Source organism: Entelurus aequoreus, linkage group LG15 (assembly GCF_033978785.1).
Source record: "Entelurus aequoreus isolate RoL-2023_Sb linkage group LG15, RoL_Eaeq_v1.1, whole genome shotgun sequence".
NCBI lineage: Eukaryota > Metazoa > Chordata > Actinopteri > Syngnathiformes > Syngnathidae > Entelurus > Entelurus aequoreus.
This window is the reverse complement of record NC_084745.1, coordinates 3,328,655-3,340,316: the sequence shown is the minus strand read 5'-3', so window position 1 is coordinate 3,340,316 and position 11,662 is coordinate 3,328,655. Positions and strand designations below refer to the sequence as shown.

The window sequence follows — 11,662 nt, the reverse complement described above, 5'->3', positions numbered from 1 at the left end:
TATATATATATATATATATATATACATATATATATTAGGGCTGTCAAATGATTAAAATTTTTAATCAGATTAATCACAGCTTAAAAATTAATTAATCATGATTAATCACCATTCGAACTATGTCCAAAATATGCCATTAACTGTATATTTTTGTGGGAATTGAAAGATAAATGACAGAAGACATGTGCATTTAACATATGTATGCATGTTTATTTTAATAACATCCTGTTTTTTACAATGACATTTCCTCGTCAAAATAGGAAAACAAAATAGGATGGCGTCTCTTATTTAAATGAAACTGAAATAGTAAAACAAAATAGGATGGTGTCTCCTTCTGTAACACACTAGCCATCTTGGCCATTTCTCTTCAACAAAGGAAAAACAAAGAGATTTCTCTTTTTTATCAAACCAAAAGAACATGGCCTACACAATTACATGTGGCCCGCTTCTCTATTCATCCTTTAGCCAGTTACTGAGGCAAACCAATTTGTCCACATTTTCTGAGAGTAAAGCTGACCGCTTCTTTTGCACAATGTGACCGGCAAGTGAGAAGAGTCTTTCACAGGGAACTGAGGATGCAGGAGTGGCTAGATATTTCCGAGCCAACGGAGCCAGCTTGTCATGGGCTCCTGCATGAGATGACCACCACTGCAAGGGACAGTCCGTCATTTCAATGGTGGGCTCTGCTCTGTACCTGTGTAAGGCTCTGTCAGGCTGTACCTCTTCATCTGATTCTGAATCTGAGCCCAGCTGTAGAAGAAGGTTCATTTTCTTCTTGGGTGGCCCATCTTCAGTAGTGTGTGAAGGTCTTCCAGGTGATTCACGCAGAAGGCCTCCAAGTTTGGTCCACACCTCCTCTCTGTCTGCCTTGGGCACACTTTTCAAGTCCTTAAAACGTGGGTCCAGTGCGGTTGCAATCTTGAGCCATGCATTGTTGGTGTGTTCTTGGCGGGAGCCTAGGTCGTCTTTGAATTTGGTCTTAAATCTAATCATGTATGCAGGGTCCTCATCAGAAGTTTCCATTACACGGTGTAAGTGGCAGAGGGCAGGTAGTACCACTGAGCAGGAGACGTAGGCCTCCCCACCCAGGATCTGAGTCACATACCTGCAGTGGAAAACACACACACACACACACACACACAGAGAGAGAGACACAGAGACAGATACACACACACACACACACACACACACACACAGACACAGAGACAGATACACACACACACACACACACACACACACACACAGAGACAGACAGACACACACACACACACACACACACACACACAGACAGATACACACACACACACACACACACAGCCACAGACAGACACACACACACACACACAGACAGATACACACGCACACACACACAGACAGACAGACACAGACAGACAGACACACACACACACACACACAGACAGACACACACAGACAGACACACACACACACAGAGACAGACACACACAGACACACACACACACACACACACACACACACACACACACAGAGAGAGAGAGAGAGAGAGAGAGAGAAGGAGAAAGACTCAAGTAAATTACTTGAATGCAAGTTGTTACATTTAATAGTAGATTAACGTTTGGTTTAATAATTTAATTTCAGCCTACAATGAATTTCCACATTATATGATGGAAGGCTTACCGGCAGGGCTCTAGAAGGGTCTCCAGTCTCTGGAGTTTATCCCATTCTGCTGGCGTCAGCATGACGAGATTATGCTGCTGTTGATCCAGGGTTGCTTTTATTGCTGCTTGATTGGGGATGATGCGTTTGACCATTTCAAGTGTGGAATTCCACCGCGTTGGAACGTCTTGGATCAGTGGCTCCTGCTGCTGTCCGAGTTTCACCTGCTCTGCATTCAGCTCCGTTAAGTTTGCCGGGCTGTGTTTAAAATGTCCCACAATCTTGCGACACTTGGCTAATGCAGGAACAAATCCGCTGTCAGCGAGACTCACAGTGATGCTTCTCTGTATGACGTGCGCGATACAGGGCATATGCTCGTATGGTAGAATACGAGCCGCAGCAATCATATTGCGTGCACTGTCAGTCCCAATGGTTGTAACTTTTCTTTCAATTTCCCACTTGCATGCCACAGTTTGAAACTGTTCTGCACATGCCTCTGCAAAGTGGCGTTCTTCCGTTTTCATTATAGTTAGCGCAAAGGACTGCAATTCCCATGCTTTAGTTATTAAATGTGCAGTTACTCCCAAGTAATTTGTGTTACTCACTGACGTCCAGTGGTCTCCTGTCAGGGCGACATATTCCGCTTGAGCTAAAGCCGCCTCTTTTTTCCCCTTTTCTGTTTCATAGAGTGCGTGGATACTTTTCATTATTGTGCCTCTGCATGGTGGCTTGTAGGATGTATCGAGGGAAGCCACTTTCAAAACATCAGCGAAGCCCTTATCTTCAACAATGCAAATCGGTCTACAGTCCTTTGCGACCCATTTGGCAATTGTGTTAGTTAATTTATCCGAGTTGGACTTGCTTACTGGTCTGCGTTCACTCAGGGTTGTCTGACGCAAGCCAGGTGTAGCACTGGAAGCCCCCACAAATGCATGTTTAGCGTTGAGATGGTATTTAAGGCTTGAACAGGTTCGGTGAAACTGAAACTCTCTGTTGCAGTGCGTACAAATGACTGTCTGTTTATTTATTGTTCCATCTTTGTTCTTCTTAAACTTAAATCCCTCCAGAGGGCCAACCTGTTCGTCTTGCTCCATGTTGCTGCTCCGTTCAGTGTCGGGAGGAATTATGGGAAGTATGGGTGGAGGGATTCTGCGCATGCGTTAATTACGTTAAAAAATTTAACGTAATTAATTCCAAAAATTAATTAACGCCGTTAACGCGATAATTTTGACAGCCCTAATATATATATATATATATATATATATATATATATATATATATATATATATATATATATATATATATATATATATATATATATATATATATATATATATATATATATATATATATATATATATATATATATATATATATATATATATATATATATATATATATATATATATATATATATATATACACTACCGTTCAAAAGTTTGGGGTCACATTGAAATTTTAAACTAGTCTTAACTTGAAAGAAATACACTCTATACATTGCTAATGTGGTAAATGACTATTCTAGCTGCAAATGTCTGCTTTTTGGTGCAATATCTACATAGGTGTATTGAGGCCCATTTCCAGCAACTATCACACCAGTGTTCTAATTAGGGATGTCCGATAATGGCTTTTTGCCGATATCCGATATTCCGATATTGTCCAACTCTTTAATTACCGATACTGATATCAACCGATACCGATATCAACCGATACCGATATCAACCGATATATGCAGTTGCGGAATTAACACATTATTATGTCTAATTTGGACAACCAGGTATGGTGAAGATAAGGTACTTTTGAAAAATAATAATAAAATAAGATAACTAAATTAAAAACATTTTCTTGAATAAAAAAGAAAGTAAAACAATATAAAAACAGTTACATAGAAACTAGTAATTAATGAAAATGAGTAAAATTAACTGTTAAAGGTTAGTATTATTAGTGGAGCAGCAGCACGCACAATCATGTGTGCTTACGGACTGTATCCCTTGCAGACTGTATTGATATATATTGATATATCATGTAGGAACCAGAATATTGATAACAGAAAGAAATGGGGGGAGGGAGGTTTTTTGGGTTGGTGCACTAATTGTAAGTGTATTTTGTGTTTTTTATGTGGATTTAATAAAATAAAATAAAAATTAAAATTAAAAAAACGATACAGATAATAAAAAAACCGATACCGAGAATTTCCGATATTACATTTTAACGCATTTATCGGACATCCCTAGTTCTAATGGTACAATGTGTTTGCTCATTGGCTCAGAAGGCTAATTGATGATTAGAAAACCCTTGTGCAATCATGTTCACACATCTGAAAACACTTTAGCTCGTTACAGAAGCTACAAAACTGACCTTCCTTTGAGCAGATTGAGTTTCTGGAGCATCACATTTGTGGGGTCAATTAAACGCTCCAAATGGCCAGAAAAAGAGAACTTTCATCTGAAACTCGACAGTCCATTCTTGTTCTTAGAAATGAAGGCTATTCCACTAAATTGTTTGGGTGACCCCAAACTTTTGAACGGTAGTGTATATGTATATATATTTATTTTTTATTTGTTTTGCTGATATTATTCCGATATCCATACACTACAGTAGTTAATACTATGATTATTGTTAATTACAAACTAAATGTGGGATGTAAATAATAATGGAAGTGTTTGTATAAAGTATATCATTGGTACAAAGGTTTAACTAACACATGTACAAGGATATTATGTCTTTACTGTGTATATAAATGAACAGTGTTTATGTTGTGTACAAGGTGTATTTATAATATGTTGTGCAAAGGAAATGTTATATTTTTTGGAAGCTCATCTTGTATTTGACATTGTTTATAGGGTTAGGCACAATAAGTGTTCAACTTCAGCCTAAACCCTTTCAGTCTGCAACATTTCAATTTATGAATGTACAACTGTTTGTTTATGTAGAACTGTTTGTTTATTTTGTTGACCACTGACCGAAGAATAATAAACTAACTAAACTAACTAACACATCATACCAGGACACCGATTATAATTCACCTTGGATATGCAGTTTTAATCTCCGGTTGGTTTCCTATTCATCGCACAAAGTTGTGAGTCAGCACTTTAAGTAACTGTAAGGGAAAATATGTGTGCTATGCATGATAAATGTGCAGGCTATACATCAAAATGAAAGTGAACCATATAGAAATGCTTTACTATCCAATGTGGCTGTAATTTGTTGTATTTTTTTCCTGGCGGCCCTTGTGAGTCAGAAAGCCATAAGACAAAACAACAACTGAAGCTCCTGGAAGCAAACAAACAAGCACAAGTCAAACTTTCTTACCTTGAGTTTCCAGAAACGTCCTGACACACACAAACACGCACAGACCCCTCGCTGCAGCTATTCTTTAATTATTGATTTTCCTGCTCACCCCCCCACGCCCCCACCCCCCACCCCCGTCCTCAGCGATCCTCCAATTATATAACCGCCAGGATTTCCATTGACGGCTCGGAGACCACTTGTCTGACGCTCCCTCAGATGCCGTGCCCGGGCCCCGCAAACAAACCTTGAGAAAGTGTTTGTGGGAGGGTTAATGAATTCAGATCGGGGTTCTGCCGCAAACACAGCCCCCGCCATCCGTTGCCGCGGCCTTGAATTCAGCGGCCCGGAGGTCAGAGTCGGGTCGTCCCCGAGACAATGCGGCTGATTAGGGGGGCAAACACCAGGGACTGGGGAACCGGCGACTCTGAATTCAAAGCCAGAGCCCGCAATGACAAACCCGGGAGGCATTGGTAGAACTAAGAAAATAACTTTGCCAGGGAAGAATCCCATTGAACGCTGTAGTGTTCCAATGTGAAGGTCAGGGACAAACAATGGTTTCAAACTTGGCTTTGTTGACCCATAATACTACGACTACAACCTCAGTCCTCTTATTCCATCAAACAAACAAAAATGGACGGTTGTAGTACCTATTAGTATTGTTGTGATACCAATATTTTGGTACCAGTACCAAATTGTATATCGATACTTTTCTAAATAAAGGGGACCACAAAAAATGTCATTATTGTCTTTATTGTAACAAAAAAATCCTAGTGTACATGAAACATATGTTTATTATTGTCATTTAGTCCTTAAATAAAATCGTGAACATACTAGACAACGTGTCTTTTAGTAGGAAGTAAACAAACAAAGACTCCTAATTAGTCTATGCAGTAACATATTGTGTCATTTATACACCTATTATTTTGTACACATTATGGGGGACAAACTGTAAAAAAATATTATTAATCTACTTGTTAATTTACTGTTAATATCTGCTCATTTTCTGTTTTAACATGTTCTATCTACACTTCTGTTCAAATGTAATAATCACTTATTCTTCTCTTCTTTGATACTTTACATTAGTTTTGGATGATACCACACATTTAGGTATGGATCCGATACCAAGTAGTTACAGGATCATACATTGGTCATATTCAAAGTCCTCATGAGTCCAGGAACGTATTTACTGACTTTATAAACATAATAAAAATAAAAAATAAATGAAAGAAGATGTTGTGATGCCAAAAAATATCGACGTAACCATCGTAGTATCGACTAGATACGCTCTTGTACTTGGTATCATTGCATTAGATGTCAGCCCTTTGAGACTTTTGTGATTTAGGGCTATATAAATAAACATTGATTGATTGATTGATGTCAGGTGTAGATCCACCCATGGTGTTTGTTTACATTGTGACGCCGGTGAGCTATTGTATCCTCCTACGGTGTGTAGTGAAGCATGTTTAGCTATTCCTCGTCCTCCAGTGATAATGCTACATGTAAGAAACTTACTTTATTTGTCGCCATGAAGGTCAGGATTAGTGATTTAGAAGTAGCTAAAACACTGCAGACTGGACTTTAGCTGCTAGCTAGGAAGCCATGTCTTAAAGCACCTCTTCCTGAGGGTGTTTCAGTCTTATAACTTCACCTTTACCTTTACTTTTTTACACCAAAATGCAGTTCAGCTAAATTTTTTGGTTTTCAGACATGGACTTGTTTCTTCAGCATTGTCCATACGTTTAAGCCAGGACTTTGGGAAGGCCATTCTAAAACCTTCATTCTAGCCTGATATAGCCATTCCTTTACCACTTTTGAGGTGTGTTAGGGGTCATTGTCCTGTTGGAACACCCAACTGCGCCCAAGACCCAACCTCCGGGCTGATGATTTTAGCTTGTCCTGAACAATTTGGAGCTAATCCTCCTTTTTCATTGTCCCATTTACTCTCTGTAAAGCAGCAGTTCCATTGGCAGCAAAACAGGCCCAGAGCATAATACTACCACCACCATGCTTGGCGGTAGGTGTAGTGTTCCTGGGATTAAAGGCCTCACCTTTCCTCCTCCAAACACATTGCTGGGTATTGTGGCCAAACAGCTCCATTTTTGTTTCATTCGACCACAGAAATTTCCTCCAGAAGGTCTTATCTTTGTCCATGTGATGTCAGATGAATCACATATTCAGCAGACACAACTGGTATCGATTCCCAGGCCCCGGTATATAACACATACCTACTCAAAAGTTGAGATATCACTGAGCCAAAATAAGAAGTGTGTCTGGGTCTGCCAGTTAGTGACCAAGAGGTTCCATCCTAACCTGAATACTAGATTACTAACCCAGTAATGCTGGATTACTTCAAGGAGCAGCCTCATGGTCACAGACCAGTATCGCATGGCTCCACGCTGATTCAGCAGTACTCAGTCCAACCTCTGGTCCAGGGAGACAATACACTTGGGAACCGCAGCAATGCCCCAATGCCTCCACCCGGTTGAAACAATGAGCCTGTTGTGCTCTCCCAGCAGTGAGGGCAAGTCCTGGGAGACCGCAGAGGCAGCTGTGGTGGGATCCTGAGACCAGGACCGGCGCTTGAGGAGGAGGGGGGATAGCATTGGGTGGGGGTTTATGGAGTCTGCGTTGTACAAACCCCACTCAACCTTGTCCTCCCCTCCAGCCACCCCCATCCTTTCTGACTCCAAAAATGGGACAGAACCTCCATTTGCAATGCAGATCTTGTCCAGGAGTAAGTATAAAAGAAGTCTGGAATCAATGGTTCTGTATCAGTCCGCTGCCTGCTAATGTCCCTTGCATTCTGATTCTTGACCCTTCCCTGCCATTCCCAAGACAAACCGCCATTGTTCCCCCCAGCCCCGAAGGCCCCACCTCTCACCGTACACTCCATTGACAGCCAAGGACGCCACATTAGGCGTGGAAAACCCACAATTTAAGGTTTCTTTGAGCGGAGTCGCACTAAGTGTCATTCAGAAATGTGTTAAGCAGGTTTGGGTCGGCGACATAATGGGCTGAAAAGAGACGAGGGGTGAGAAAGGGGTGGGTGGAAACGCGGGGGGAAACCAGGCAGTGTTTAGCGAACAACATTTAACCCTTGTGGTCATTGTCATAATATTCCAATTTGTGTCACCAATCTGGTTGGAGTGATACGGTAAATCAGAGGAAGAAAGGAAGAGTGTCAGGTGACATTTCTCAGCGACAAAAGGAGAGAAAAGGCTTTCGGAGATGTCGACATACCTGCCGATGTCGCTTGACCACGACCCTCGTCTCCCTTTGGCTGAAAGTATAGCTGTGACCTTCACGGACGACTCAAATCCTTTGAACGGCTCTTCGTTGAGAACCGATCCGCAGTTGCGAGTTGTTTGTTTTTAGTCAAAAGGAGACGTAGCAGCACCATTTAGATCAGGGGTGTCAAACGTATGTTTCTGGCCTGTGAACAAGTTTTATCCGGCCTGCAGCCTGCAAGATTAGAATCAGAATCAGAATCAGAAATACTTTATTAATCCCCGAGGGGAAATTAAGATTTTCGGCACAATCCCATTCAAGATCAGACCAACATTACCGGGAGACAGAACAGGATCGTTGACGGGTCCCCTTACAAAAAAAGGTGAAAAAACAGACACCCCCGGGCCCCTGGAGAGGGGGGTCCAGACTGAGGCCAAGGGGGAAAAAACTCATAGCCATAGCACACATAAGTATGTGCGTAAGAGGGAAACATCAAAGAACATTAAAGACATTAAAAGAGCGTAGCTGATGCAACTAGCCATTCCTACATACAGCTAGAAAAAAATTAATTAAAAATAAAACAAACGTACCTAGGAGTCTTGTTCACGAGTGAGGGAAGAGTGGATGGTGAGATCGACAGTAATGCGGACGCTGTATCGATCCGTTGTGGTGAAGAAGGAGCTGAGCCGGAAGGCAAAGCTCTCAATTTACCGCTCGATCTACGTTCCCATCCTCACCTATGGTCATGAGCTTTGGGTTATGACCGAAAGGACAAGATCACGGGTACAAGCGGCCCAAATGAGTTTCCTCCGCCGGGTGGTGGGTCTCTTCCTTAGAGATAGGGTGAGAAGCTCTGTCATCCGGGGGGAACTCAAAGTAAAGCCCCCTCCTTCACATGGAGAGGAGCCAGATGAGGTGGTTCGGGCATCTGGTCAGGATGCCACCCGAACGCCTCTCTAGGGAGGTGTTTAGGGCATGTCTGACCGGTAAGAGACCACGGGGAAGACCCAGGACACGTTGGGAAGACTATGTCTCCCGGCTGGCCTGGGAACGCCTCGGGATCCCCCGGGAGGAGCTGGACCAAGTGGCTGGGGAGAGGGAAGTCTGGGCTTCCCTGCTTATATATCCATATACCTGTGTATATATATACATACATACATATATACATACATACCACCGTACGTACGTATGTATGTATGTATGTATATGTATATTGTATCAATACCCAAATTTGTGGAGTCACCCAAAACGTAAGTAAAGTATCCAAAAGATAGAAAAAATCTAATTTTAACAGTGCAGAAGGAACATGTTGGAACAGAAGTGAACAAATGTGAGCGTCTTAATGACTTCCGGGTTAAGGCTCAGCCATATTTCATTTTTATTAATTACTAGCAAATCTCGCACCCGCTGCTCCCCCAGAAATGGAACATAATCACCAGCAGTTTTTCCAAACGTGGTCATCAACGACAATTTTACTGCAACTAAAACTTGAAACAGCAAAACGAAGCGTCTGGAATTTTGAGCGAGGCTGATCATAAAATAATTTTGCTGCCTCCACAATAAATGTTGTCTAATTAGCGCGCATGTGAAGGGAAGGCAGCTGGAGATGCTTTGAAAATGGAGTGGGAAGATAATGAAGGGACTGACTGTATTTATATTGTAAGGTGATAATAGTTACACTGCAAAAAGTCAGTGTTCAAAAACAAGGGGAAAAAATACAAAAATGAGGGGTATTTTACTAGAACTTAGCAAAATTATCTGCCAATAGAACAAGAAAATTTGGCTTGTCAAGATTTTCCAAAACAAGTCAAATTAGCTAACCTCAATGAACCAATAAATACCTTAAAATAAGTATATTCTCACTGATAACAAGTGCACTTTTCTTGGTAGAAAAAACAAATATGAGACCTTTTTTCTCAATATGTTGAAAAATATTCTTAAATGAAGTAAATGCCAGTGCCATTATCTTGACATAATGATATGCGCTCGCCATTACATTTCTTGAAACCAGCAAACTTACACTAAAAACTAGTTTATTGTTCTTAATGGAAAGGCAAAATGGCAACGCTCAGGCAAATCATATTGTCTAAAAGGGCATTTTCCCATCGATAACATGACATCATCGCGCCAAGTGCGTGCTCTTTCAGTCAATTAGTGAGCAAGAAATATATATATATATATATATATATATATATATATATATATATATATATATATATATATATATATATATATATATATATATATATATATATATATATATATATATATATATATATATATATATATATATATATATATATATGTCTTAATTAGATTATCCCAAAAAAATAGTGCTCGATACCGTGGTAGAGCGTAATATGTGTGTGTGGGAAAAATCACAAGACTATTTCATCTCTACAGGCCTGTTTCATGAGGGTTTCCTCAATCATCAGGAAATCTCCTGATGATTGAGGAAACCCTCATGAAACAGGCCTGTAGAGATGAAATAGTCTTGTAATTTTTTCCCACACATACATATATATATATATATATATATATATATATATATATATATATATATATATATATATATATATATATATATATATATATATATATATATATATATATATATATATACTACCGTTCAAAATTTTGGGGTCACATTGAAATGTCCTTATTTTTTAAGGAAAAGCACTGTACTTTTCATTGAAGACAACTTTAAACTAGTCTTAACTTGAAAGAAATACACTCTATACATTGCTAATGTGGTAAATGACTATTCTAGCTGCAAATGTCCGGTTTTTGGTGCAATATCTACATAGGTGTATAGAGGCCCATTTCCAGCAACTATCACTCCAGTGTTCTAATGGTACAATGTGTTTGCTCATTGGCTCAGAAGGCTAATTGATGATTAGAAAACCCTTGTGCAATCATGTTCACACATCTGAAAACACTTTAGCTCGTTACAGAAGCTACAAAACTGACCTTCCTTTGAGCAGATTGAGTTTCTGGAGCATCACATTTGTGGGGTCAATTAAACGCTCCAAATGGCCAGAAAAAGAGAACTTTCATCTGAAACTCGACAGTCTATTCTTGTTCTTAGAAATGAAAGGCTATTCCACTAAATTGTTTGGGTGACCCCAAACTTTTGAACGGTAGTGTATATATATATATATATATATATATATATATATATATATATATATATATATATATATATATATATATATATATATATATATATATATATATATATATATATATATATATATATATATATATAATATAAATATATATATATATATATATATATATATATATATATATATATATATATAGGCCGATTTTTTTTAAATTGTAATTTTGAAGAATTTATCTGAATGTGCATGAACTATTTCTGTACAAAATTGTTTTGAAATGTCACATGTTAAATGTTTAAATATTAACTGTTGGTTTAATTATGAGACACAATTGTGTCAAAGTCAGGATTTTTTATTGCATGCTTGAAATAAGAAATGATTAC

The 11,662-nt window shown here is 39.3% G+C and overlaps 1 protein-coding gene across 1 annotated transcript; it reads right to left on the bottom strand.

Moving 5' to 3' along the window:
• Positions 1–285: 285 nt before the first annotated feature.
• On the bottom strand, positions 286–5,394 carry LOC133630534 (zinc finger BED domain-containing protein 4-like). The gene is made up of 4 exons (XM_062022147.1): positions 5,036–5,394; positions 4,948–4,967; positions 1,657–1,864; positions 286–1,105 (listed from the first exon to the last, which is right to left on the bottom strand). Exons 1-4 carry the CDS (start codon positions 5,392–5,394, stop codon positions 451–453), a joined length of 1,242 nt encoding a protein of 413 aa, XP_061878131.1. The 3' UTR covers positions 286–450.
• Between the last annotated feature and the right edge of the window lie 6,268 nt (positions 5,395–11,662).